The sequence below is a fragment of the Aspergillus steynii genome (assembly GCF_002849105.1).
Source record: "Aspergillus steynii IBT 23096 chromosome Unknown P170scaffold_10, whole genome shotgun sequence".
NCBI classification, from domain to species: Eukaryota; Fungi; Ascomycota; class Eurotiomycetes; order Eurotiales; family Aspergillaceae; genus Aspergillus; species Aspergillus steynii.
In genome coordinates, this window is record NW_020194407.1 from 778,710 (window position 1) to 804,918 (window position 26,209).

The 26,209-nt window shown below is 50.1% G+C and overlaps 12 protein-coding genes across 12 annotated transcripts; 6 read left to right on the forward strand and 6 right to left on the reverse strand.

Moving 5' to 3' along the window:
- Window positions 1-252: 252 nt before the first annotated feature.
- Window positions 253-1,428, forward strand: P170DRAFT_450931 (uncharacterized protein; the record flags this gene model as incomplete). The annotated part of the gene is made up of 2 exons (XM_024851156.1): window positions 253-717; window positions 760-1,428. 2 exons carry the CDS (start codon window positions 253-255, stop codon window positions 1,426-1,428), a joined length of 1,134 nt encoding a protein of 377 aa, XP_024699060.1.
- A 2,394-nt stretch (window positions 1,429-3,822) lies between these two features.
- Window positions 3,823-5,142, forward strand: P170DRAFT_450932 (uncharacterized protein; the record flags this gene model as incomplete). The annotated part of the gene is made up of 1 exon (XM_024851157.1): window positions 3,823-5,142. One exon carries the CDS (start codon window positions 3,823-3,825, stop codon window positions 5,140-5,142), a length of 1,320 nt encoding a protein of 439 aa, XP_024699061.1.
- Window positions 5,143-6,210: 1,068 nt separating this feature from the next.
- Window positions 6,211-8,402, forward strand: P170DRAFT_418069 (acyl-CoA oxidase; the record flags this gene model as incomplete). The annotated part of the gene is made up of 7 exons (XM_024847194.1): window positions 6,211-6,373; window positions 6,420-6,618; window positions 6,666-6,785; window positions 6,834-6,983; window positions 7,038-7,557; window positions 7,624-7,678; window positions 7,728-8,402. 7 exons carry the CDS (start codon window positions 6,211-6,213, stop codon window positions 8,267-8,269), a joined length of 1,749 nt encoding a protein of 582 aa, XP_024699062.1. The 3' UTR covers window positions 8,270-8,402.
- Window positions 8,403-9,037: 635 nt separating this feature from the next.
- On the forward strand, window positions 9,038-9,527 carry P170DRAFT_441207 (uncharacterized protein). The gene has a single exon (XM_024850264.1). It carries the CDS (start codon window positions 9,063-9,065, stop codon window positions 9,468-9,470), a length of 408 nt encoding a protein of 135 aa, XP_024699063.1. The 5' UTR covers window positions 9,038-9,062; the 3' UTR covers window positions 9,471-9,527.
- Window positions 9,528-9,789: 262 nt separating this feature from the next.
- On the reverse strand, window positions 9,790-11,063 carry P170DRAFT_450934 (M20 family metallopeptidase; the record flags this gene model as incomplete). Its single annotated transcript, XM_024851158.1, has 4 exons — window positions 9,790-9,971; window positions 10,026-10,153; window positions 10,204-10,310; window positions 10,350-11,063. The coding sequence occupies 4 exons, from the start codon at window positions 11,061-11,063 to the stop codon at window positions 9,790-9,792; spliced, it is 1,131 nt and encodes a 376-aa protein (XP_024699064.1).
- A 542-nt stretch (window positions 11,064-11,605) lies between these two features.
- Window positions 11,606-12,659, forward strand: P170DRAFT_441211 (DUF3237 domain-containing protein). Its single transcript, XM_024850265.1, has 8 exons — window positions 11,606-11,705; window positions 11,760-11,787; window positions 11,833-11,867; window positions 11,919-12,058; window positions 12,115-12,130; window positions 12,178-12,280; window positions 12,331-12,350; window positions 12,413-12,659. Exons 1-8 carry the CDS (start codon window positions 11,664-11,666, stop codon window positions 12,533-12,535), a joined length of 507 nt encoding a protein of 168 aa, XP_024699065.1. The 5' UTR covers window positions 11,606-11,663; the 3' UTR covers window positions 12,536-12,659.
- Window positions 12,660-12,789: 130 nt separating this feature from the next.
- P170DRAFT_480723 (uncharacterized protein) lies at window positions 12,790-13,454 on the reverse strand (the record flags this gene model as incomplete). The annotated part of the gene is made up of 3 exons (XM_024853807.1): window positions 12,790-12,855; window positions 12,909-13,109; window positions 13,272-13,454. The coding sequence occupies 3 exons, from the start codon at window positions 13,452-13,454 to the stop codon at window positions 12,790-12,792; spliced, it is 450 nt and encodes a 149-aa protein (XP_024699066.1).
- A 197-nt stretch (window positions 13,455-13,651) lies between these two features.
- P170DRAFT_441214 (emp24/gp25L/p24 family protein) lies at window positions 13,652-14,751 on the reverse strand. The gene is made up of 4 exons (XM_024850266.1): window positions 14,481-14,751; window positions 14,127-14,334; window positions 13,875-14,062; window positions 13,652-13,809 (listed from the first exon to the last, which is right to left on the reverse strand). Exons 1-4 carry the CDS (start codon window positions 14,676-14,678, stop codon window positions 13,792-13,794), a joined length of 612 nt encoding a protein of 203 aa, XP_024699067.1. The 5' UTR covers window positions 14,679-14,751; the 3' UTR covers window positions 13,652-13,791.
- Window positions 14,752-14,936: 185 nt separating this feature from the next.
- P170DRAFT_514091 (uncharacterized protein) lies at window positions 14,937-16,487 on the reverse strand (the record flags this gene model as incomplete). Its single annotated transcript, XM_024855170.1, has 3 exons — window positions 14,937-16,127; window positions 16,179-16,284; window positions 16,336-16,487. 3 exons carry the CDS (start codon window positions 16,485-16,487, stop codon window positions 14,937-14,939), a joined length of 1,449 nt encoding a protein of 482 aa, XP_024699068.1.
- Window positions 16,488-17,753: 1,266 nt separating this feature from the next.
- P170DRAFT_480726 (uncharacterized protein) lies at window positions 17,754-19,471 on the reverse strand (the record flags this gene model as incomplete). Its single annotated transcript, XM_024853808.1, has 2 exons — window positions 17,754-19,156; window positions 19,210-19,471. 2 exons carry the CDS (start codon window positions 19,469-19,471, stop codon window positions 17,754-17,756), a joined length of 1,665 nt encoding a protein of 554 aa, XP_024699069.1.
- A 34-nt stretch (window positions 19,472-19,505) lies between these two features.
- P170DRAFT_480727 (uncharacterized protein) lies at window positions 19,506-20,953 on the reverse strand (the record flags this gene model as incomplete). The annotated part of the gene is made up of 4 exons (XM_024853809.1): window positions 19,506-19,579; window positions 20,087-20,249; window positions 20,302-20,467; window positions 20,523-20,953. The coding sequence occupies 4 exons, from the start codon at window positions 20,951-20,953 to the stop codon at window positions 19,506-19,508; spliced, it is 834 nt and encodes a 277-aa protein (XP_024699070.1).
- Window positions 20,954-24,300: 3,347 nt separating this feature from the next.
- On the forward strand, window positions 24,301-25,411 carry P170DRAFT_468538 (SANT/Myb-like DNA-binding domain-containing protein). The gene is made up of 3 exons (XM_024852562.1): window positions 24,301-24,500; window positions 24,596-24,910; window positions 24,993-25,411. The coding sequence occupies exons 1-3, from the start codon at window positions 24,396-24,398 to the stop codon at window positions 25,221-25,223; spliced, it is 651 nt and encodes a 216-aa protein (XP_024699071.1). The 5' UTR covers window positions 24,301-24,395; the 3' UTR covers window positions 25,224-25,411.
- The last annotated feature ends 798 nt before the right edge of the window (window positions 25,412-26,209 follow it).

Below are 26,209 nucleotides of genomic sequence, written 5' to 3' on the forward strand. Positions count from 1 at the left end.
TTCATTCATGCGCAAGTATCCCTTACCCGTCGCATTCATCGTTTCCAGTTATGTATCCCAGCCCCCTTGATATGTGGTCGGCATGATTAAGTCTTTCAAATGATCTCAAGGCAAAGTCGGGTTCGGACATGAATATCGTTCAGTGAGTCTAGGACAGTTTCTTTCTAAATCCTTTTCTTCACGGACCTTTTGCAACGATCGAGTCAGGGTATCCAGCGCAGAGCAAGAAACGTCAAGCACGGGAAGTCAACCATGTTGTATCGCATTTTCATGTTACTAGTGATGGCGCTGGTGTTCGGCGGTAACACCGCGTCAGCACAGACTGTTATTAATCCGCTCGTGAGCCGTCGCTTCACTGAGTATGTGATGCCGCCCACCGAACAGACGCATGAGTTGGCGCGCGTGCCGATCTCGAGTTTCGTGCTGTTGACGCAGCTGTCCGACAGCGAGCTTGTCAAGATCGAGCTGGATCCAATCACCGAGGAGCCCATTGCTCTCCAGTCGTTTGTCATGGGAAAGAACAGCCATTCTCAGCTACATGGCGTGTGGCCATCGAAAGTGTACCCCGGCCTGATGTGGCTGTCGCTACAGGCCGACAACCAACTGCTGCTCGTGGATCCCGGTCAGGACCTCTCGACTGCGCCGTCCATCGTACAGACCATTGATATCCCACAGCCGGGAAACGGCCCGCACTGTGTGACTGAGATTGGCAACCGCGTCTGATCCGGCCTCAAGGTGCCATCCGACCAAACCGGACAGTACTATGTTTTCTCAGTCGACATCTCCAACACCACAGACTGGAAATTGTATCAGTGCCTCAACAGCCCCGTGTTTATTAGCGAGGAGCCGACCACTGGCTTGATCTACGCCACACAAGACAATGAAAGCTCTATTATGCGCATCAATGTCACCAGCGACGAGACGGCGCAGCTGAAAGTTCCGCCCGACGTCGGCAGCAATGCCGTCGGAATGACCACCGCTTACGGCCCTCTCAGTGGTGTGTGGTTCACTCTCGCTGGGAATGGCACCGGCGGCACCGGCACCTTTGGCCATATCGGATCCTCGGGCGAGCTGGAGTTCTTCACGCTCGAGCAGCCACTACTCGGCGCCAATGCCGGCTTACTGCATGTCGCTGACGCGTCAACTCCAGATGGTGAGCCAGCCCTGTGGCTCTTGTCTACGTCGCTGCTGAGCCCCAACTCGCCCGATGCCCTGATCCGCGTGACTTTTGACGCCGATATCAAATCAGTTGCCGGCGAAGAGTACATCTCTCTGCCCACTCAAAACGCCAAGGTGCACCGCATCCTGACCTTGGATGCCACGGTTTTGGTGTCCGAGCTCAACACATTTACAGTCGCTCAGCTCAAATACAATAACACCGTTGCTGGGAAGTGGCCGCCGGCACAGAGTGATATTGTTTACACCTAGGCCGGTTGAAGAGGAATTTTTCGGTGGAAGGTTATGGATGGATGGCGAGGAATGCGGATAACATACGGTTGGGCCGGTGTGGATTTAGTAGTGCGGCGGTGTAAGAAACGATTATGAGCGAGCGAGCGAGAGAGAGCTGCATCATACCTGGATTTAGCTCTATCTCAGGCTGTTCTCGGGTCGCCAGCGGCTAATAAGCCGAGACAGGAGTCAGGACTATATAAGTAGTATTTTTTCTTCGGTCTATCTTAATCTTAATTTAAATTATCTACTATTATTTACTTATCTATAGTAATGAAATACTCAAGAGGGATTAATAAGCGGAATAATATATTAGTAAGCGCGAGTGTTTCTCCTCTACGCAGTATATTATCTTCAGCCCATCTATAGATATTTCACCTTCAAGGTACCATGTTGAGAATGAATTCTCTCGTGCGGATACTCCCTAGCCCCTGCACATTCCTAAAACTCGACTGAGACTGAGGGTATTCCGGCTCCGTCGGAGGATCCACTTCTCTGTTGGCCTCATTTAACTATTCTGCCTGCTTTTGGCGCCAGAACGGCTACGAATTAGACTATTTTTTCCGGTGAAGATCCTGGAATCGGATGGGGATCGACTGTACAACTCATGACTCGAGCAAAATGAATCGTTCAGAGAATTCCGTCAAGTCTCTACGTAATTCAAGGCCTAACGCAGACGAGAGAAAATAGAACTAGCAACAACCAAGGGAGGGGAGGGGATTGCTCAGCCTTGAAATGGAGTCAGCGAAGATATGAAATCTATCCAATCATCGGACATCGGGGTATACGGATTTGTTCGCCGGGGGCTTCGCTATGCCACATCTGCCTTTCGGACACTCTAGAAATGGTCTCCCACGAGAGAATAATAAAGACATAGCGATGCCACCCATCGGGCCAAATCCTTAATCTACATCGTGGGATCGCGTATTTTGCGTACTATTCCCCCGTCAGGATTTGCCGATCTACCAGTACTGGCTACCTGGTGAATAAGAAACAATTGAAACCCGAAAGGAATACGCTTGGCCCTGTAATACCAACTGATCTGCGACCAGGGTACGCTGTAGATTATTTGAAGGGGTTGTGATTCCGGGAGATGCAGGAAGACAAGGCCAAAAGGAAGATTAGGATGATAAAATTTGGTTCGCCAATTAGAACAATCGAGAAATACAACCAACAGCAATGGATTCGGAATCCATTAAGATATCCACCGCCATAAACTCCCTACGATGGTGTCATTTGTCTTTTTTTTCTCTTTACACTGCATTAAAAAAAACAGGACATTTTTAGGGTGACCAAAAAAAAAAAAAAAAGAAAAAAAAAAAAAAAAAAAACACGCACGTCACTGCGCACGTCCCTTCAAACATGCATCTTCGTAAGTAAGGAACAACATGGCTAATACCTAGGAAGGAAGCACTACCAATTTACTAGTGAAATATCAGGGGGAAAGCACATTTTTTCCTGACAGGTAATTCTCGAAAATGACATGTACGTTGTCATCTTTCAGGGGAAACGAAAAAAGAAATATTCCCAATTTCCTACCTAACTTGAACATGCCTGTATGGATGGACTAGTGGGCCTCCATTCTTCGATCAGAAGGTTTCATGGAAGATATATTAGTCGAGGTATTCAAGATCGCAAGTTGCCCCGAGCGAGCTTGATAACGTCGAGTCTCTAATCAGTAATCAGTCAACAGGCAATTATAATTTGCACCGGATAACTGACTACTTGTGCGGCTTCTACGCGGCCTTCAATTAAGCTCCTGTGTTCTCTCACGGCAAGGCCAAACAGCCGGCACGCTAGCAACGCTAAATGGCCTAGTTGCTGGGGCCAAACCAGACTTATCACCAATATGCATCCAATAATAGCCTCAATCATGCGTAAGTCCGCCACCATCCGAAGAAAAATCCTGCCATGAGAGGCCCTCTTGGCCCCATTTTCTATGGGAGATGGATCGGTTCATTTCCCCAAGGCAGCCAAGCTTCTCAGTCTATGAAGGTTATTCGAGTTTAGATTGTTGATATTACCCCCCGCCCATTTCCCCTTGTCGGCTTGAAAACCTCCTTCCTTGGTTTCCTTTTCGTTCCACTGCCTTGTGATGAGTTTAACCGAGTCTATCTTTCACACACAATGAGCACTTTATGGCCCTTGACGGCTCCCCGAGCTCTTCGGGCTGTCGTGGTAGCAGCGGCTGCTTTGATGGTGCTTTCGCTACTTCTCTTGCATTCCCCGACGCAAACCACGGTGCATGTCAAAGGCACGGAAATCTCCAAACCAGGATATAATGGAACGAGAGACCATGGTGATACGGTCAATTCCATCGAGGATTCAACTACCGAATCTTCCCCAGAGCATGTGGAGCAAACGATCGTTCAAATGCCCGTGATTGATTCTGATCTCATCAGGGACGTATCGCAGTACTTCATCGACTATCCCATTGAGAAGCCATACGACAAGAAATTCGGTGAACTCGGCCGACGCTGTCGAGTCTTGCGTGACTGGTTGACTTACGCTGAGAAGGCCGATCCCACCACCCGAGATGTCCTCCTCGCTGCTGTCGAACGAGTAGCTCTATCGACGTTTCCCTATCTGCAAAACCCCTCGATACAACCTCCATCGGAGCGTCCCATCTCGGATCTTCGTTCTTCTTTTGAGCCTGGCTCAGCAGGCATCGTAGTCCCAACCAGCGACAAGACCCTCCGGTTTGCCGCGCATCTCATCGGTTCTATCCGTTCTGTCCTGGGATCCAACCTGCCCATCCAAGTCGTCTATGCCGGTGACGCCGATCTGGGGCCACAGAGCCGAGATTATCTATCCAGTTTGGCTGAGCAGGGCCCACCCATCGAATTTCTTAACATCATGGCCGTCTTCGATGACAGCACGCTGCAACTGCAATCGGGCGGGTGGGCAATCAAGGCGTTTGCCGCGCTGGCCTCGCGGTTCGAGAGCGTTGTTCTCGTCGATGCGGATGCCGTCTTTTTCCAGCCCCCGGAAGTACTCCTCGAGCATGACGCGTTCCTTCGATCGGGATCCCTCCTCTTTCACGACCGACTGCTGTGGAAACACCGCTTTGCCGACCGCCACGAATGGTGGAGAGACCAGATCCGACGCCCGAGTCCAGCGATGAACGTATCCCGCGTGTGGACAGAGGACTACGCTGAAGAGGGCGACTCGGGGCTAGTGGTCATGGACAAGAGCCGCGTCGATGTCCTGGTTGGCTTGCTTCATGTCTGTTGGCAGAACACACACGCGGTACGCGAGGAAGTGACATATAGAATCACCCACGGAGACAAGGAGAGCTGGTGGATGGGCATGGAGCTCGCCGGCGCCGGTTATGAGTTCTCGTCGCATTACGGCGGAATTGTCGGGTGGACAGACATGGATGGAGACCGTCCGAGGGTTTGCAGCTTCGTGATCGCTCATGTTGATGCAAAGGATCAACTGCTGTGGTGGAACGGAAGCCTCTTGAAAAACAAGGGAGTCCCAGAGATGACGAAAGTGTACGACATCCCGACGAACTGGATGATCGATGCCGAATGGCTGAAGGGCGACACGAAGCAGGACATGAGCTGTATGATTGGAGGCGAGGTTCGCAACCTCACGAATGATCAAACCCATACATTGGAGAGATCAGTGGAATTGGCGAAGCGCGTCGATGCTACCTTGCTGCCTCCGGAGGGAATGGATATTGTATAGCGACTAATCAGATCGCCGTCGTTACAGTTCCTGCGAAGAAGGATTTCCTCCCCAGTGCTCGGATCGATGCGACTCAATTTTGAGGCCCGTGGGATATCGAAGACTGGTTACATGCGACCAGCAAGGGTAACCTTGTTTGATGTCATGTTCTGAGATGGCTGGACAAGATCGCACTTGCACATACTCCGACTCGATACCTCCGGAGCACAAACATCACGCTTTCGACCCCTTCGCTCGTTGGTTCATTTCCTTTCTGTCCATTTTGTTGACATTCTTGTAAATATTTTATTTTGTCTTACACTTGTACTTGTCCTCGATATAGACTTTGCATCTATGTGTTTCCTTCGCAGGTTATCCAATACCGGAGTCGAACCATATACCAAATCTCCCTTAACCAACACCTACCAAAAACCGATTTTCTAACCGAACCGGTTTAATCTTGTGTATCCTTCCACGTGAGAGGGGGAAACTTTGTCATCTACGGAATGTACGGGAGACCTTCTTGCAACCATCTGGCATCCTCCTCCTCCTCCTCATCATCATCATTTATCTCCAATCACAATACCGCTGAGACGTGCCCAACAAGGTCAATAATTTATAATCAAGTCGGGCTCCCTGTACAGGGTCTCAGGAGCTCTAGATTCAGAGGTTCCTATCACCAGCTGGTTGTCATTCTAGCAGCCGGTTTCAGCAAACCCAAAAATCAAATGATACTTCGATATAACCTCTGACGGCAACCAATCATATGCATGGCTCGAGATGCTGGCTTCGGCAAGAATCCTACAAACAAGAAAATGGCAAATGACTGCGAACAGATATAATGTGGCCCGGCAGGTTACTGCATGGGGAACTGATGGCTGCTGACGGCCTTTGATCCACACCAGTGAATGACATCAACAGTTGATAAAACTAATCTCTGTAAGCAAATTCTGATCTGTCTTTGGAACGAACTCCGAAGAGGCTTTCTAAAATTGAACCTTTTCACTTGTGGCGAGAAAATCAGGCTATATCTACTGCGCTGGATCCGCGATTAGACGACACAAAAGTCTTATTCTCCAATGTAGAAAAATGACTTCCACTTTGCAAGAACAAGACGAGCCCGCTCCGGAGGAGCCCTCGAGTCTTTATCTTCTGTCTACTGCTCTATTTCAACACCATTATGAAGATGCTCCGCGGATCGAACACCTGGAACGTTCCTACCTTCGAGCCCAAGCACTTGGCAGACATCATGGTATGTGCACGGTTCTGTGAATGTAAACAATTCTAACCATTATCAGGATTGGCAATGCACGATATCATCGCCCTGTCACCCAGGTTCTGGCAGGTACATAAGGACTACATGGCCTTTCGAGACACCGTAGCCCAGATCATTGTTATGGTCCAGATTAACATTGTCGCCGGGACTGTTGCACTCTATGCCGCCGTTCGACCAGATCTGCATCCTCTGATGGAGAATATTCTCAACTTCGATGTCATGTATGGGTTATAATCTGCAATTGCTCTACTGTCACTAATTCCTTCAGTGGCTCATTCATGCTCACCGAGCTCGACCACGGATGTGATGCGAGAAATATCGAGACCACAGCGACTTTGCAGTCGGATGGGAGTTTCGATTTGCACACCCCTCACCCTGGAGCGTCTAAGTAGGTCACCATCGGTTTATTTTGAGCCACATCTAATATTGGGGTCAGATTCATGCCACCATCTATGCCAGTTGCTAATATTCCTCGCCTTGGCATCGTCTTCGCCCGTCTGATAGTCCGCAACGAAGACCTAGGCATGCGGGCCTTTATAGTCCCCTTGGCGGATAAAGCTCACATGAGGCCTGGTGTACAGTCGAAGTAAGACCCATAACTGACTCCAAAATGCCGTTGTTATTGAGCTTACAACTATAGACTTCTCCCACCAGCCTCCGGTGGACGAATGCTCGACTACAGCCTCACTAGTTTCAACCACGTCCGAATCCCAGGCCCATCCATGCTAGGCGACTTCACCAAACCAACCAACATGCGCACGAGCTATCTTTCCACGATCCAGCGTATTGGAACAGGCACTCTGGCGCTCAATATATGGATTGCGACATTCCTTAAAGGTGCTGTCTACATCGCTGGCAAGTACAGTCTGTCTCGCACAGTCCAGCAGGGACTGCACGGCGAACGCACACCGATTATGAGCTTCCGGACCCAGCATCTCCCAATCCTGCACGCGCTTGCCCACATCGCGGTCTTGGAACCATTCGCGGACTGGGTTGAAGATCATTACGTGGACGAGTCTCTCCATCCCGAGGTGAGACACGGTCTAGGTGCCATTCTCAAGGCAATGTCTCTTCAGGTTGGACAGGGCAGCTTGGCGAATCTGTCTGAGCGAATTGGTGCCAGGGGGGCATTCATCCACAATCAGATTAGGGAGATGGAGGTACGTTCCACATTTATTTAGTGGACAAAACATCTGTTAGACATCCAGCTCACCAATCGAATCCAGGCACTCGCGCGATTCTGTGGTATCGCCGAAGGAGACCTGCTTGTCCTGTCAATCCGTACGCCACCACTCCAAACACCGCAAGTTCTATCTGACAAGATCAACAGGACTAGCAACAGAGATTCCCATAGACCGATACTCCCTGCCCGAGCCCAGACACCCAGACTGCCTGCTCGCGCGCCACGAAACAGGCCTCCTATTCGAGCTTCGAGAGGCGATCCATCGTATTCCACACCCATCCCACACGCACGACCCAGACCACAGCAACATCGGCTTCCACCGCAGCGACGCATACAACAAGCACATCCTTCCGCGCTGCCGGCCCCTTGTCCTCGCCATCGCCCACCGCATGGCTTACGAAGCCGCCCTCGACGCATCCATCGACCCCAACCTCCTCGCTCTCTTCGAGGCTGAAATGATCCAGACCGATCCCGCCTGGTACACCGAGCACCTCGGGCTCAGCCGATCGACCCAGGCAGACATGGAAGAGCGCGCGATTGACGCCCTCTTCCCCCGAATCAGGGAGCTAGTCGATCGCCACGACGCCGTCGAGCCGTATCTGACAGCACCGATGATGTCGTCGGCCAGATGGGATGCGTTTCAGGCTTCGTTGCCTACATTCGATGGCAGGGGAGGAGCGAGGCTGTGATTTCATCTTTCCGCGTCTGTTTCGTTTCGTTTCTTTTTGTGAGCGGAGAAAGGGGGCTTGAAGGCAGCGAAGATTCAAGCCTGAGTCTGAATATTGAGTATAGCGCCAAAATGTCTAGTCTAATGAGGCAATTTGTTTCTCCGATCATAAACAAGTCACATCGAACGGGGTCGGGTAGATGGGGCCAAAAAGCAACCACCCCCCGGTCACTATACCAGAACCAAACAAGGCAGCACCATTCGTCCCGTTTGTACAACCCGACCTGGAAACCCAAAGCTCCGAAAACGTACTAATCCAGCGATCTGCGATCCACTTCCCCATGTCATATCCGTTCCATGATCTCAGATAAGCCTCTGAGGTATTCCTTCATGCAATCATCCGCAGGATCTCTGCTGCCTTGGCCGCGTTGAAACATGGAATGCTGTCGCCTTGGCTGCGACAGTAGAATCTATCCAATTGCAAGGGCGTGAGGAGCTAACAGTTCCTGAAAGGCTTGTTTGTGCGGTCTATACGCTGGGGACGACGCCGCGGAGTGGAGAGCTTCTGGACCCTGAGCGGTGATCACTTACTAGCTGGGGTTTTGGACCCTTATGTAGGTAGTGAGCGATGAGATGGGCATGGGTATGGACATGGAAATGGAAGATATAAAGAGCCCTTCGTTTCGCTGGGTTAAGCCCTCATCATTCTTTACTGGCAATTGCAAGAAAGTCAATCAGTCAATCAACAGATCACATTCAAAGCAAAATCAATCAAACCAAACCAAATTAACACATACCAAGCACAAACACCCAAAATGCCTTCCATCATCAACCCAACCACCCTCCTCGTCGCCCTCCTCAGCGCCACCTCCACCGTCGCGCAGAAAGGCTACACCGGCACCATCACGACCGAAGGCATCGGCAACTGCCCGCTCACGCAGCACGCGGAGAACCACATCGCGTACACCTGGGAGCCCACGAACGGCAGCGTCTGCGTGGAGCTGGGCCGTCCCTACGCCGACGGCTACCACGCCGGACTGTTCGGGGAGGTCGAGACGCCCGAGAGCGTCAAGCCGCCTCATTTCGGAGGATGCAGGGACTCGAAGTGTACTGATTGCACGCTGGTGGATATCGAGTACGGCGACGAGCCCGGGCTGATTAAGGTCGATTGTTTGGAGTTGAAGGATGCGCCGTATTTGTTTGTTGGGGTGGGGAAGAACTAGAAGATTTCCTCTTCTCTGTTTTGTGGGAGGAGGAAGGAAGTGAGGAGGTTGAACTGATGCTGATGGGGTTGGATGAGAGCTGAGTGTGGATGGGGAATGATATTGAGGGGATGTATTAGGTGGTGGTGTATGATGATATTTCACTCGTTTGCGACTTAGGGCTATTCGTGGTATCTTGTGGATATAGATGAATAGTTTTGCTGGTTGCTCCATGTCATCAAAATGAAATTGCTCTGCACGCTAATTCTTGGTCAAATTGCATCTTCTCAGTCTTCTCCTAGACGGAGTGACATGAAAATATATTCATGTACGCACCGCCTTATGATCTAGTCAATAACCTCCATCCAAGCATAGCCATTGCTTTCCCACATATTATGGCCTCGTGGTGAGCCTCTTCTAACCCTGCTGCTTTGGCGAAACCGGCGTGATGAGGCGGCACGCCGTCAGGCGTGGGAATGCCGAAGACACCGTGGAAGCTCGGGACAGCGTAGGAGACATTGCCTGCGGAAATCAGTATTTAGCTCATCTTTATGGGAAAGAATAAGGTCAACTTACCCATGTCAGTCGAGACAGTGGTAGGTCCGTCTGACTTCAATTGTACTTTTCGTCCCAAAGCCGCTATCTCCTCCGTGTATATCTGACAGAATGGGTCATTGACGACGATATCCTTGTACATCGGCTCCCTAGTCCTATGTTAGAGGACGCCTCGAAAGTCTATGCATGATCAACTCACATAGTATAGCTGACACTGCATCCAGTGGATACCCCAGCCGCTTCAAAGCATGCCTTGGCTCGCGCAAGAAGCTCGTCTGTGCGCGCAGCTGTTCGACCCCGGATACTCTATTTCATTCGCGTATAGTCAGGGATGATATTCGGGACTTTTCCACCGTCCTCAATAATCCTATGGATACGTTCGTCTGGTCTGATGTGCTGTCGTAGCATGGCGAGACTGTTGTACGCCGACACTGCTGCGTCTAGGGCACTCACCCCGTTCCATGGATCCCCTCCTGCATGGGCACCCTTGCCGTGGAACTCAACCTGGATGAGAGCATTCGCAATTGATTCCCATCCAGCGACGCCTTGGTATCCCTCTGGGATACTGCGCTGCGCGGTGGGGTGCACCATGATGGCAGCCACGATCGCCGGGTCGTGAAAGGCCCCGGCGTCGATAAGCTGTATCTTCCCTCCGTGTGCCTCTTCCGCTGGAGTGCCGAGGATGCGGACTCGTCCGGGTACTTCCAATTGCTTGACTGAATTCGCGAGGCCAAGGAACGCGGCCATCGAAGACGTGGCGATCAGGTTGTGACCGCAAGCGCGTCCAATGCCAGGTAGTGCGTCGTATTCGGCGCAAAAGATGACGATAGGGCCGGACGTTCCCAGCTCGGCTTCGAAAGCGGTTGAAAGGCCGTACGCATGTCTCGTTACGTTGAATCCACGGGTCTCAAGAAAGCTGGTCAAGGTGTCGTGTGCATGGACTTCCTCGTGGGCGGTCTCTGGATGGCCATGAATCCCTAGGTTGAGCTGTCGCAAGGACTCGGCGTTAGAGTCTGTTGCAACTTGGATGTGGTTGCGCGCAGAAGTGAGGTCGGCCATTTTGATCACGGAAGGTAATTCTGGCCAAATAACTCTGCAGTCTGCTGGTCTGGTGCTTTATATCTGCTTTTGCAATAGCCGCCACGTCCCGGCCATAGATCCCTGCTACTGACCTAAAGCCGACCCCGAGCTTAGCGGACAAGGTTGTCAGTCGGAGCTCGGGAACGCTATCGTGATTTGGACAGCCCATTGGTTGAATGAATGCTGGCATTGCCTGGTGCTCTGTCTAGAGAGTCTGGCCAGATGTAACTGTAGCACATTAACCCATAACAGGGAAAATGCCCCGACGATGTCCGAAGCAAGCCTACAATCCAGTCGGTAAGAGGGGAGGATGTGCAACCATTCCAATCTATTGACGAGATGAATCGACATCGGGTTGACTCATGCACCGTAATCGTCTCATTCATGGAGAGGAGTGTCTACGCAAAGGTTACGCGGGCAGATGATTGTGCCACCTTCACGTGGTTGCGCGCCTTAAAAAGAGGGCTCCCCTCTTCCAGTGCGGGGAATTTCCAGCTCTTCCAATCTCTTCCTCCTTCAATCCTCTTCGCCTTGCACTGGCTCATCTCATCCAACTTTAATCAAAACCCTTGATCCATCATGTCTCAATTCCCCTCGCTCAAGCCCGCCTTCACAATCAAGGTAAGCCGTTGGCGGTGCCACGGTTCCGATGCTTAGAGTTGACGGCCTACCTAGGTCACCATCGATGCCCCCTTGGCTGTCGGTGAGTTATCTCGCGAGATTCATGGTCACCACTAACTCTCAATAGGAAGCCTTTCGCGGTCCAACCCGTTGCAGGTGATTGTAAGTTAATCTCATCGATTCCCATCAAGAGATGCCTCTCATTTCAAGTAGCCGATGACCGGCGGGTCCTTCAAAAGCGATTCGAACTTCTCTCCCTCCGTCGATTCCGAGTTCGTGGGTGTCGGAAATGATTACATCCATGCGGATGCGGATGGGAAACATCTGCGGTTGAATGCGCACAGCGTTATCAAGTAAGCAGGGTCCGTGTTTGTCGATTTGCCTGTTCTGACCTGACCGTGGCCTATAGGACCCATGACGGCGCCGTATGTTTTCGCTCTACGGATGTACAGGGTGGGACTGACAGCTCCAGCTCATCTACGTGAACTACACGGGTATCGTCACCTTGTCTGCAGCTGTACAGGCTGTTTTCTCAGGCTCCGCAGACGAGGGATCCACGCCTTTTGGCGATGCTTGTGAGTATATTCCTATATATCGGAGACCAGCGCACTAATTTGGGGATTAGTTACCCATTTTACATTCGAGGTGAGAAACATCCATCTCAACCGGCTGTGCCAGACGGATGAGATCTAATCCAATCAACGTAGACTGGCGACGCACGCTACAAGCAGCTCGAGCACGGCGTCTTCGTCGCGCAGGGCCGCTTCAACGTCCACAAGGACAAATCGATTGTCGTCGAGTACCGAGTCAGTCAGGTTGTTCATGCGTAACGAACTAACACTGTACTTTCACTCGTTTACTAGCAATGACTGGTTGCTATTTAATCATGATGAGAATGAAGCCATGATGAATTGAATGAATTATTATATCTCATGTTCATGACCACACCATGGCCAACCTAATCCCATGTACCCCCTAATAATCAAAACCAACCCTCCCTCTTCGTAGATAGTCATCACAGGTAAACTACCCCCTCTCCCTCCCCAACAACGGCCTCCGTTCCGCATCCCCAATCTCCTCTCGATCATAGCCGTCTCTCCCCCTTCCCCTTCCCATACCCAATCCCCAAACCCTCTCCCTCCACTTCCCCCTGGTCAACTTACTCCGTCCCCACCACCCCGGCGCCCTCCGAACCGCCCAAACCACGAGCATCCCCAACGCAATCGCGGCCAGCGTGCTCAGCACGGACCCCACGGCCGTCAGAAACGTAATGGTGCTGACGTTGCATCCGAACGGGAGGGCGCGCAGCTCCCAGCGCTCTTTGGACCCGAGAGGGCAGATCTGTGACGAGCCCAGGGGAGCGAGGATAGGGAGATGGGCGGAGTTAGGGACGCATGTTGAGGTCTGTTTTGTTGGTTAGTATCGTGTGTAGTAGTGTTTGGGTTGGGCTGAGTTGGATTGGCTATATGTATGTAACTGGGGCATTAAGGAAGGATGATGAATTAAGCAAGGGGTATTGTGAACACATTGACAGCATGAATAGCAAACGAAAGAAGAGAGATTTACCACCGCGCACCAACTGCACGCCGCGTCGCCCTCCAAGCACCATCTACAGGACTGTCGGCGCCAGCAGACGTAGAAGAGCGGGTCGCTGGCGTCGATGCCGAAGGATGCATTCGGAGAATTGCTCTGGTCCATCTGGGAGACGGTGCTTAGGTCTTGGCCCAGATCGAAACTGTCAAACGACATTGGGATTATTTTCTATGCGGAGGACTGCTATTCCGAATAAGAGATTATGCTTATGCAATTCTATAGGATTGTCGTCATGATGAGGTCTGGATGAAAAGACGGACAGAATGACAACATGATGGGGTGCGGGGTCTGGCCCGTTAAGCTTATTTTGGGTCGATTATTAACATGGCCGTGCCTGGCGCTTGTCGGTTGCGGTGCGTCTCGAGAATAACAATATATAACTACTTGGTTTCCATATCTCATAGAATCTAAACTCCTCGACTAGTACAGAATGGAAGCAACGTCCTGTCCATCCATCACCCCTTTTCGTTTATTTAAGAATGCCCCGAAACAATTAGACCACACGCTTGACCTGCAGATAGCATTAGCAATCCATGCACACTACCATCGCAAATCACCAATCCAGATCTAACTCACCTCGAAGAATCTCTTCAACCACCACACCTGGAACACTCCCTCGCCGATAAGCACCGCCAGCTGGAAGATACTCCACCACTTGACTCGGGCGTTGGTGCTCTCCGCCGTGTTCCGGTGCACGCGCTCTCTCACCACGATGTAAGACTGCTCGTCCTTAACCTGGGCCAATGCCTCCGAAAGTCGACGAACTGGCGATGATCCGTTAGCCGCTGTTGCTGCTGCTGCTGCCGCCTATGTATCGGTCTTTCCTACCTTCGGTCTCCAAAGGATCCTGCTCCATTTCCGTCTCCGGGACATACACGATTCCGTGGACGTTGAAGGACACTTCCTTGGAGTTGGAGGTCCAGCCCTCGTTGCTGAAGCAGTAGACGTATTTGCCGTCGGCGTGGGCGTTGAACGAGTAATCTTCCGACGACACGGCTTGTCGGTAGTATTGGCGGTTACTCGAGGGGTCCTCGACCTGTTAACGCAGAGATCATCAGCACATCTTTTCTTCCAATATCGCCGTCACGGAAAGTTGAAAGCAGGTGGATTGAGCCGGGCAGAAAAAGCTGCCCATCCAACTCCAACTCCAACTAACTCCGACCCAAACATCACAGCTCATACCCAGAAATCAATCTCCAAGTTGCCGCTTCCTCCGAATTCCCGATCCCCGACCTGGAAGGTCACCGTCATGCGATCGTCCTTGTGCAGCGATTCGTGGAAACATTCTCGCGAGTGAGCCTTGAGCTGGATGTTGTGGGCGGTCGCGGCGGTGATCCAGCCCAGCGCCGTGATGAGGAGCGTGGCGGCGGAGAATCGCATGGTGGGGGCAGCGGCGTGTTTATTTATTTCCAGAGGGTCTGAATCCTCGACCGGGCGCAGAGGGGAAAGAATGGACGGGCGGTGGTGGTGAGGTTGGCCGACGGGGACGGGCTCGATTGACGCGCAAGGTGGTCTTCTCTCCGTCGGGCGCTAGGACCAGTGTGGCCTGAGGTGTCGACGCGACTTGTCAGGCACACTTGCTTACATTTGATATTGTCTTAGGATCTTGTTGATGGATTCATTCAGTAAATAGCAAGTCTATTCAGCTTTCTTCCTCTTCTTCGCCTCTTTCCTCTGCTTTTTCTCCTCTTTCTCCCTTTTCCGCTTCTTTCTCTCTTCCTTCTCCATCTTCTTCGCCTCTTTCTTCTCCATTTTCTCTCTTTTCCCCTTCTTTCTCTCTTCCTTCTCCCTCTTTTCCTTTCCTTCCTCTTCCCCCTCTTTTCCCGAAGTAGACGATGCGTTCTCATGCTCAGTACCAGATGCTCCTTCTCCAGCCTCCTGGAGCCTCCTATTTGCGACCACCACCATCTCGTCTCTCTTTTCTTTGGTCCAGTCTCGTGCATTCCGATATGCCGATACCCCATCTCGAAAGCTTTCGGGACTGTCCAGGATCATAAATGATCGTAACTGGGTCATGAAGTACTGCGGTCGCTCTCCGGGGATCGCAGGCGCTTTGAGATGATGCGCAAATAGACTGAGCATGCCATCATAATAACTGCACGTAATAGTATACGCGTTGTTGTCATAGACTGCTTCACCGGCTCTGTCCGGTTGGTATGATTGGAGCGCGTGGACCGCTCGTGCTCCAAGAGCGCCATAGTAACAACACTGTCGCTTAGACACGCTTGTCTTTCCGTCCAAGCCCTTCACTTCCACGATGAAGTTTGGTAGTATCGGAAGACTGTCATTCGTGCATGGGATGATCATATCATTGAGATCATTGCGAATCTTACGGTGTAGCTCCTCGGGACGTACACCATAATAGATATCGGGCTTTGCATCCGATATAGTTCCATCGGTCAGGGGAGCAACGTTGTTGAATAGAGTGCCCCCGCCGGAATACTGGGATGTATTCCCCTGGATAAAAGGAAGCACCGAAGCTGAGACTTGTGGCTCCTTAGACGCAGTATCGCATGCGGTTGAAAATCTGTCAAAGTCGGCGTCGGAGAAATTCAGTGACGATAGGGATGCGCGACGATTGGCTAATCTGTTCCTGATTTCCAACATATTCTCAGGTTTGTTCCCCTTCTGACTTTCTCCATAGGAATGTCTCAGAGGATGAACTTGGTGGTCCGTCAAGTGTTGCTCAAAATTCAGACTATATGGCGTGGTAGTGATGCTTGTAATATCATCAGCATCGTTGGATATCTTTCGGGTTCGTTTGCTCTTAGGTACAGGCCTGGTTCGCGTCATTGGCCCGCAGCGAGAATCGATTTCAGGTTGAGGATACTGGAAATTTAGCCTAGGGCCTTACATGTAGCATCGGGGTAAGTGACATACGCCTCTCAGATCGGTTAGGTCGAATCCGCCTTGCCGCGAAGATCTTTTAACCTCTTCCAGGCGATTTTTCAACTTCTTGAGGATGGCAGCAGCTGTCTGGGAGGGTCTACAAGATGTTAGTTTATTTAAGCCAGAGATACCACGCGGTTGTCAGCACCTTTGGCTCTGCCGTTTCTTCTGCGGACGTCCGATTCTTCGCTGCAACTCCTGTAGAGCACCTTTGGTCAAGTAGAGGGTTGACAAGTTATCCCAATATGCTGCCGGTTTCTGGATCTTGGGCTCGTGGCGCAGACTCTGGTGACAAGACATATGGCTTCGCGTACTAACGAGTATAGTAACCCCGGAACTGAGGATGGTGGGAAAGGGAAATGGGTAGATGTTGGAAAGGAAGTTGCGGCTGTCGGTGGAGAGGCTTGATAAAAAGTACCTTCATAAAGAAATCATCATGGCCAGGTTTAGAGGCAGCAAACAAACCCTGTGGCTGCAAAAGGGGACATGAACGGGAGTTGGGTTCAAAGAAACAAAGCTATATTCTCTTAGTCTGGCAAGCGGGTGGCACTCTGTTTTTTTTTTTTGTCTTTCTTTCTTCGTTTTTCATGTTTTGCTTTTTGGGTGTCGGGTGAGGATAATTTCATGCCTTTCAGCTGTTAGTAGTATAGCTGATTGCTGTCCGAGCCAAACGCAGTATAGCAGTGTCTCCCCGGTACGGCCCCGTGTCTAAGTACTGGAGCCCTCGGCCTAACTACTTCCATAGTAGAGATAACATTCTACTTATCGATTGATCCCCATGGGACTTTGGGTGCATTATCAGATATCCTCGGTTGAGGGAACAAAATAGACAGCCATTCATTCAGGAGCTGGGTAAATTGAAATGTGCACGGTCATTTTGCGGTGCTCAAAAGTGACAAGTCTGTCTTGCTGATGATTGAGAGTCCAGGCAGACAACTCCCGTCCGTACAAATGGTTGGCGTTGGCCGGCAGAATCAAGCGGAAAGTCACCTGACAGCTGACGCTAAGCTGACCGCCCGGACCCCGACTGCCTTCCAAACCCCGATTTCACGAAATCATAGGAAAAGCATTCTCCGATAGCAAAATCAGCTACCACGGTCGCAGAAAAGGCGATAATCGAAAATGGACTGATATTTGGATAGCAGGCAGTGATGTGTCTATGATATGCAATTTTGGTAGATTTCCCGGCTCTTCTGACGGTGGCAGAGGCCTGCAAATGTTCCAGCCCATACGAATTCTGTTATTTTCCATACCAACCAGACCCGAATGGTCATGTGAAATTTGTGGTAGTTTAGAGTTTGGATCACCTGACTTTATCACCGGTGGACCCACTCCTGTTGCCTGAGGTATCAATGTACTGTGGATTCGCACTCTTGTATGGGAATTCTTTTTTTTTTTTTTGCACAACTCTCCATACCTGCCTTCGTATAAAAGAAAAGGCGATTACAACATTCTTGAATCCAAGTTTCAAATTCATTATCACAGGAAGACCTAGATTAGAGAAACCAGCAATCCCAACAACCAGCTTACATCCTAAGTATCGTCTCAAGTTATGCATGCGCAATACTAACCCGATTCAAATGAATTCGAGGTATCTGCATTGCTGTCCAAGACCACTCCAATTTCACGTAGGGCCATCGCTTGCTCCTCAGGTGAAGCATTGTCAAATGAAAGGGCCTGTCTCATCTTCGTGGACCAATAGCCGGTTATAAAGCGAGGCAAGGGTTCATTCCCTTTTTTATACTTGGCCAAAAAGTCACCGAAAAGGTCCTCATGCTGCTGCAGTAAATCATGCTCCACAAATGAAAGCTCCGTAATCTCATCTTCCTGTAGTTTCTCACAAACACTCCGAGGGCATGCTCCCCACCTATCGCAAACACAGGTGTGAGTTATTTGCAGGGCGTGTGCAGTGATGAAGCGAATCACATCAGGGGCCATTGCATCAAAAATGCCTTGGGGACATGATGAACACAGTGCGCCTGCAATATCTTCGAGAGCCACCGCAAGCTGCTCGTAAACATCCCCATCAACCTTTCGATAGGTGATATTCCAGAAAAAAGCGTCCATGAACCTCGATAGCCCGCTGCATCCATTCGGAGAGTAGGAACAGCTGCAAGTATCTCGGCACGGATCGAAAAGAATCCGTCGCACTAGCCCCAGGCACCGATCACTCAAATCGCAAAATTTGAAGCTAGCGCTCACAAGATGTTCAAGATTGCAATACGAGGCAAGGCCGAGATCGTAGCACATGTACAAGACAGCTGGTAAGCTTTCGCGTGTGAGATGTGGATCTGCGCCTCTGGTAATAAGCCACTGTGCCTTTTCTAACAGACCAACCGGGCCTCCCGAGAGGTAATGGTCAGTGCTCAGGTTCATTAGACTGGTGTAGTCGTTATCATCCCTTTCGTCCATATCACGAAAGCCAGCCTTCCACAGCAGATCCGCCAGAGTTATATTGGACCCTATATGAGAGTAGACTATCCAGGAAATCTCGCTTTCTGCGAAACCAATGTCAATGGACAATGCTTTTAATGAACGGTACACATCTGCCGCTGCGCTATTGAGAAGACGATCGGGTTGAATCCGCAGCCGAGAAAGTGTTGTACTTGGTAAGTAAGTCTCTGCTAGTAGCCGTAGACGCTTTCTGCGGCTGACAAGTTCCTGGGTAGCAAGCTCCAGCAGCTCCACATCACGGCTACAGCTAACAGTCTGTAGCCATTGTGGACCTATGCACAAATTCTTTGTCTGTAGGAGAAGCTTTATACTTTCTTTATAGTCAGCAGCCAATGCTACTGATAAGGTTTTGTGTGAGGGAGCAAGTCCACTGTTTAGCAGTATCTCAAGCCCTCTTGGCCACTGCGTATAGTACTCCATGACCTCAGTCATATCAGCTCCACTTTTCAAGAGCCTTTCGAGGTCTTGCTCGGACTGGGAGAACACTGGAGCAAACTTCTCAGGGAGTTCGATGCCTAAGAGCGATTCAAATTAGCATAGGGCTCTTTCCTCACGAAACGTGACGCACTTTCTACTTCAATTTTGCCAGCAATTTGACCAACCACAAACGTGGGCATTCCAATGATGAGACTAGTTGGGGCATCCAATGTCTCGGGGCTATAAAATGCCAGCTGTCTGCACTTGAAGACTCCGACGGATGTCAGATACCCTCCCGCGCTGATCAAATCAGAGCATATGCCAATTGAGCTCTGTTCCACAGGCGTTCCTAGACAGCACACCCACAAGTTCTGCAAGATGATATCCACGGGCGTCTCGCCACTATTGTTCATGATGCTAGGAAGCGCACAGTTCTCAAGAAGAGATTTAAATAGTCTGCGCCATTGAGCCAGCAAAGATGGGCTCCAAAATCTGATAAGCTGGTGCCAGCTCGCAATTACCTGCATTGGTCAGTTATAATCAGTGAAAGCCATGTCGTAGAGAGCGATATGTTGCGCTACTATACAAGTTATATGGAGTTGATGGAGTTGAACTTACGTGCAAAATTGTGTTCCCACTGGGTAACGTGTCTGTAGGAAATGCTCTGCCTTGCTGGAACATTTCCAATAAGCCTGCTAAAATGCTGTGCAGTGTATCATTTACTTCTGCATGCTCTCCGTACAGCCAAGCTCTGTATAAAATCTTCCGTTTTTCAGCCAGGAGTTTGAATGCTGCAGAGTCCTCTGGTACAACCGTGCGGAACCTCAGACCAGGACTTATAGAAAATTCCCCGGCACCCTTCGTTATTTCAAGTGATGCTGTGACGGAAAGCTTCAAGAGCCAGTTGCAAAAGACTCTTCGTATACTAATCAATGCGACCCTTCTCTCCAAAGTGTGAAAGGGACACGCATTTCCATATGAAGACTTGACCGACCGGACTTGCCGCGGCGAAACGAAAGCCCCCTTACCATTCAGGCAGTTGCAAGCTTTTCGAGGGCTTTTCGCCCACAAAGAAGGGCTGACTTGTGCTAGACCAATTTCTTCATCAAGGTCATTTTGGCTGTCAAGAAGCGACCGAAGCAGAGAAGGGTCAAACGCCGGCTGCATCTGATGCTGAGCAATACTGGTCTCCTGTGATCAGAGTTAGAGAAGCTTTCACTCGATGGGCTCTCGATCAGGGTACCATTTTGATCAGGCGACGCTCTATGGATTCCAGTTTACCATCAAACGAATCATGCGCTTGGCTCATATCTCGAACAACATCTAGCACCTGGTTCGTTCCCGAGGCAGCGGAAGCAGCGTTCGAGACAACCATGCCCATATATTCCTCGTTAACGGTCGTCATCGCACTGCGATTGGTTCATAAGGAAGTTGGACCATACAAAATGGAAGTCTTTTACTCACTAAGTTAACATCTGCAAGGCAGTGTTTAAATTATTCTGGAGTCCATTCACCATCGACACCATCGACATCAAAGTATCTCGTCGAAATGGATAGAGTATTCGATTCATTTGCACCTTTTTCTTCAGGGCACTTTGAGATCCTGCTGAAGTTTTGTAGCAGCTCTTCAATGTTCCTCTGAGTCTCTTTAGTCCCTGCTCGCAATTCTCGATTGCTCGCATCGCGACCCTGGCACACTCTGCTTTCTGAGTCACCTCAGAGCTTTGCGCACCATCAAGCACCTTCTCCAGTAATCTCATGGTTCTGTCCAGATTCTGTGTCCGGCATATTATGTCTTCGATTTCTTCGTGGAAGGCCTTGTACGGTCCGTAGTAGGCCAGCAGTCCTTGGCAGACGGATATGCCCAGGGATATGACGCCAACCGGATCGCACATTTTCAGGAGTTCGATACACGACACTTGCTGCAAGCAGATCGATAAAAAATTTCAAGAGAGAGAAGAGAGGTCTCTTAGGGTGTAAAAGGGATCCAGAAGTTCGAGGGACGAGGCTGGCCTTCAGCCGCTCGGCGCCTATATATGCATGCCTAGTGGCGGAGCAGGGCAGTTTACCTGGTAAATACCTATGAAAATCACCCCTCATGGACTTCCCAGACCAAGGTCTGTAACATTTTGATGAGTAACTACACTACACTGCCTCCCATGCCGCACCTTGACTTAACGCTTTATTTGACATGTTGACAACCCGAACAAACTACATGGTTACAAGTTACACACGTAGGTTGCATGTTGTAATTTTTTGGGCCATCCTGGCAATTACACTATTTCAAAAGAAAAGAAACCAAGTAAATGTCAGCTGGATATGTGTTTTTTAATAGTAATAACTTTTCTCATCATAACTTACACAGATGTAAAGGAATGTTAATGGTTTTTTGGGCTTTGGGTCGGTCGTTGTAGCAGGTGAGCTTTTGGGCTTTGGGTCGGGCATTGCAGATAGGCAGCAAGAGTAGGTAAGGTAGCTTGTCTGAACTGACTTTTAGTTTCGACCAATAGAGACAACGACATAAAGGCAAAGGACCAATAAGCCGAAATAAGCCGAATGACTTACTTAGAACAAGCCCTATTTGATATCCGTTGTAGGTTAAATTGACGGCACACAGACTCTGCACAAGCATATTACTTGACAATAATTATGAACCAAAACTGTTGATTCTGTCCCAGATTAAGAAGAGGTAGTCGCCCTCATAAAGAAGTGCGGGGTTCAGCTGGAATGTGGCTGTTTTTAACTGGCTGCCTTGCTCTCTACTTGGCTACTGCGCTTGGTGTTTAGCATTGTAGTGATTGGCCTATTTTTATAGTAATACATGGATGACTCGAAACACTCGTTTAAACCAATCAACTACCTATGAATTTAACCACTCGATCACCAATGAAACACCTCATCCCATATGCGCCTTTGGGCAAAAGCAGAACCAAGTTACATTGCACAAGAATGTATCCCTCCCATGTTCACCTCATGGTCAAAACTATCCAGGCTATGCGTCGGCCTTAAATCCGGAACCATATTTCGGTCAGATGTCACCGCGTCGCTCAGAGCATTCTATGCGCATGGCCCAAGTCCCATATAGTCATTTAAATAAAATTAAATTGGAGAATATGTGAGCCAATGAGGCCAATTTGCACTCTCAGTAGGTTTTTGATCGATTTCCAGCAACGACCAAGGCTGGATAATTTTTTTCCACCGAACGTCTGAAGTATCAGTATGTTTCTTCGATTCGAGAAGAATGTCATGAATTTTTACTTGGACTGCAATATTTGCATAAACTTGTTTGGGATACCAGTGGCCAGGTCTCGATGTCAAGAAATTAGCCTGGTAAACCAAAATGCCGTGGACTTGCACAACGATCTCTTCCAAAAGAATAGTGAGGCTGGACACCACCCTACGATTGTCCAAGTGATTTGGAAACTTTCATCGCCGTATCTTAATCCGTCTGGACAGAAAGTGGCTGGATTTTCGCCGGCTGTGGCATCTTTCCGTTGCAGGTGTCCTGTGTTGGAGTTGATCGACCGCGTATTCAGACATATGGTCGTCATCGTCATCGGCGGCATCGACACCTTTATTCTTTTGGTTTTGACGGGACTTCTGCTAGCTTGTCGTCGACAGATTTCTTGAATGTTTGGCCTTCGCCTCAAGAAAGGACAAGTAAGTGCAACTTATCCTCGGCAATCGACTAAACTTGAGTCTGTCCTCAGAAAGATTGTGTCTCGCATGGCCTTGTATTTTGTTATGGTGGTGTTCCTCCTTGAGACCAGGTTTCAAGCGTTGTACTCATATGCCGATTAATGAGTAGCTCCAGGGTGAGCGTTTTCAATCCATCAATTTGTTTTGCTGGTTTTGACAATTTTCTTGACACTCCGTCTTGAAATTCTGCCTGACTACATCAGCCTGGAGAACGAGCGTTCGTTCGTCATCCAGCTTCCGCTTACTACCTGCTGCAGTTCCACCGTCGAACGGGCAGTCTAGGCCGTCGAATGGCTTTCGGAAACCACATGCGCACCCAGAATCTTGCTGTGGGCAATCTTCTCCCTGGGTCGGGTGCACCGTTTAACCAGAACCATAAGTGGTTTGGAACTGGGCATTTGCAATATCATGCGGGTTCTGCGCATGCACATACATCCTTTAGAATGTTGTACGCAGAAGACTGTCGATGCAGGACATGAAAAAGAGACGTTCGAATATCGCGCTTGTCTAATTTCATGAACCCCATTTATACTTCGTCTTGGGCACCTGTACTTTGTAAGAGGCTGCCTCTTCTGATTTTTGGATCTGGGCCGGATTCGTCATGGTTTTGGGAGATGTCAGGCTATGTATGCCAGAGGCATTTGATGCCCTTTTTTGAGGCCAACTGTGCCATATTGTCTGTCTTGTTCGTCAGGAATCGGGCTGCTGTTGGAAAGGGGAGGGATATCTCACGGTAGAAGGTCTATAAGCAGTTTGGCTATCTCCGCGAAATGCAAGAGGCTCTCGTGGGTCGCCATCTCCATCGGTTTGTGATTTGTATATCTGATCATCAAGGAATATAAATCGATCTCAGGAAAGGCATGTCGTATGCTATAAATCGACTGTTTCGACCGCTGAGACAGGAGACTTGGTCATTTTCAACATGACGAACAATGAAAATATAATACAACAACTTATTTGACTGTGAAGAGGAAGAAGGGAAAGAGAGATTGACCTAGAGGGGCTACATGGTCTTTATATGCAGTGAAAGCGAAGACCTACAGTGGTGAATGCGACTCTATTAACTACAGACGCAGTGCAAACAGTTGGGATGGTGCAATCGCGGGCAGTGCACGCTTTAAGAACATTCAGCCAGTTAATGGGTGTCGTTGGGACCCTGGAGCGCACAACAGCTCAGGGGTGAAGTTTTCGTGCGAAGTTCTAGGCGTAGTGGAATCTTTGGTACAGTGGTGATTTCATAAAAGTCCATTTCGGTGATGGCTTGATCTACACGTCAGAAATTCGTTAGACGCTCATTAGTTTGACGTTGGTCCCCGTCACATTCTAGTAATAATTGGCTGATAAAGTACGATCAGAAATGCTGGGAGTTCCTGTCGATCCTATTCCTCAGATACTCCATCCATGAAGTCATACTAGGCAGTGTTTGTGATTATCATATATTACGATCATACGCAACTGAGCAATTATCCGTATTAATGCAGGCCGTCAGGTGCCGATTGCATCGGGAGCTCTTTCCTTTTCACTCCCCCGTGCGGTCTTTGTCTTTAACGAAATATCCAGGAAGCAAACAAAAGCTTCATAGACTACACAGCCACTATTTCTCCCAGGCAGCTCAAAAATCGGTAGCGTGAAGAAACCATGCCTGTCTTTGTAGTCAATGGCAAACGCTACCGAGTGCGATTCTTGTCCCTGCTGAATGGCAGCGAGCCGATCACTGAAGACCCGCTACCCTCCCCTAGAAAGGTCAGGAGCTTCTCATATTCTAATTTTAACTCCCTAGAATAGGACAACTCTGCTCGGTAGTGCGGGTCCGACGGTTCGATACTGACTCCATCTAGCGTGGCAAATCGGCTATACCGGACGTTGCGGCGGACAGGACGTGGACACACGAAGAAGACCGGATCCTCCATGAGCTCAAGAGCTGTCATATCCCGTGGAAATACGTTTCCGTCGCAATGGGGAACAGACCAGTCGCGCAGCTCAAAAGACGATGGTACTATCTTCGGGACCGCAAGCCCAACGACGTCGAGACTGCTGACTGGGTCGACCAGCCAGACGACGAAGAGGGAAGTCCTTGGGAGGGAAACAAGAAGGGTGTGAACAAATCCCGGCGTCGGGTGTCTTTCGCCGATCCATTGACTACTGTTAGAGAGGTGGGGGTTTGCAATCTGATATATCTTTTCCTTTTTTTGCCTTTCCTCCGGATTAACCTTTCGCGCTGACCAGTCATTCTAGGTGGACCAAAACTACGATGACGATAACGACGACGAAGATTTATCCCGGCACCCGAAAATTAAGAAAGTGAGCTACATCGAAAGCGACTTTACCCTGAAAGAGGTGCTACTTCTCCATCGGATCGCGGCCAAGTGGGAAAGAGACCGTTGGGTAGCCATTAGCACCCGCTTCAATGACAAGACCGGACACAGCCTTACCCCGGAGCAGGCCAAATGGATCGTGGATGACTAAGCTGGCCAGAACGGGCGAATGGAGACGATGGAAGAGAAGGCCTGGTTCGTCCGGAGAAGCAGACGGAATGTTCTCGGCAGCTCGCAGCGTGTGTCGGGATTGGAAGGACTAGACCCTGGCATGAATGAGTATGCGGGATCGATCGGCGTAGGGAAGTCCGTCGGAGGGGGATATTGTGGGTGTAGTTGCGTGGTCTTTCTGGTGCATTTTCTTTCTTCGCGTTTCAATTCGCCTTCGGTCCTAACCGCAAGGGTTTCTCCCAAGGTTCGTATGGCATGGTTTCCGCGTTCGCCGTTCTCTGTGTGACATCATTGACTCTGGTCTCGACGAGTAAAATGCCTTATCGAGTAACGTTTCCCATGGTCCCCAGCACAAACGGACCGAGTGTGTAGATTCACCTTCTAGCCCTTGAGGAATTCGAGATTTCCGACGAGACGGTAAGAGAATAGGCTGAGGCTTCCGCATCGGGGGCTCCGAGGAACCGTGAACCTGGAATTGAAGCATCTCGCCCGAACAATCGCACTGTTCCAAGGGGTCTGGACCATTATGTCCGTACTCCCTCGGAGACAGCAATAAAAAACGTCATCGGAAGCACGGGGTGTCGACTGAGAAGGCGGGGATGACCGTTGCCCGGCTACACGAATGTTGTTTCCCTCATCCCACCTGGCGCATTCCTGCCTGAAGCATTCCACGTAGGGGGGAGAGATGCATGTACTACGGAGTAGAGCCCAGAGTTCCAGACCCTGGATTCACCTACTCCGTAGCGCACCGCGAGGGTCTTCGGGTAATAGCGATCATCGGGCGCGAGAGCACCTTTGCAGTAAGGCCCGCGCCGGGTGGGCCGGCAAGGGTCTGGATTGGACGAAAGGGGCGGGCCCTGGCACCCTTGGGCTGCGATCGGCGCCAGTAATTGGCTGGGGGGCGTTCGTCGCCCTCCACGATCCGAACAAACGTTCAGCACTGGAGCCAATCCAGCTCACCCGCAC

Excerpts from the sequence above, each read along its gene's own strand:
- P170DRAFT_441207 (XM_024850264.1), top strand. The coding sequence starts at position 9,063 with ATGCCTTCCATCATCAACCCAACCACCCTCCTCGTCGCCCTCCTCAGC.
- P170DRAFT_441211 (XM_024850265.1), top strand. The coding sequence starts at position 11,664 with ATGTCTCAATTCCCCTCGCTCAAGCCCGCCTTCACAATCAAG. Across the intron at positions 12,281-12,330 it reads CACGCCTTTTGGCGATGCTT|TTACCCATTTTACATTCGAG; the intron begins GTGAGTATATTC and ends TTTGGGGATTAG. Across the intron at positions 12,351-12,412 it reads TTACCCATTTTACATTCGAG|ACTGGCGACGCACGCTACAA; the intron begins GTGAGAAACATC and ends CAATCAACGTAG.
- P170DRAFT_441214 (XM_024850266.1), bottom strand. The coding sequence starts at position 14,678 with ATGCGATTCTCCGCCGCCACGCTCCTCATCACGGCGCTGGGCTGGATC. Across the intron at positions 14,335-14,480 it reads ACTTGGAGATTGATTTCTGG|GTCGAGGACCCCTCGAGTAA; the intron begins GTATGAGCTGTG and ends CTGCGTTAACAG. Across the intron at positions 14,063-14,126 it reads GGATCCTTTGGAGACCGAAG|TTCGTCGACTTTCGGAGGCA; the intron begins GTAGGAAAGACC and ends GATCATCGCCAG.
- P170DRAFT_468538 (XM_024852562.1), top strand. The coding sequence starts at position 24,396 with ATGCCTGTCTTTGTAGTCAATGGCAAACGCTACCGAGTGCGATTCTTG. Across the intron at positions 24,501-24,595 it reads CGCTACCCTCCCCTAGAAAG|CGTGGCAAATCGGCTATACC; the intron begins GTCAGGAGCTTC and ends GACTCCATCTAG. Across the intron at positions 24,911-24,992 it reads CATTGACTACTGTTAGAGAG|GTGGACCAAAACTACGATGA; the intron begins GTGGGGGTTTGC and ends CAGTCATTCTAG.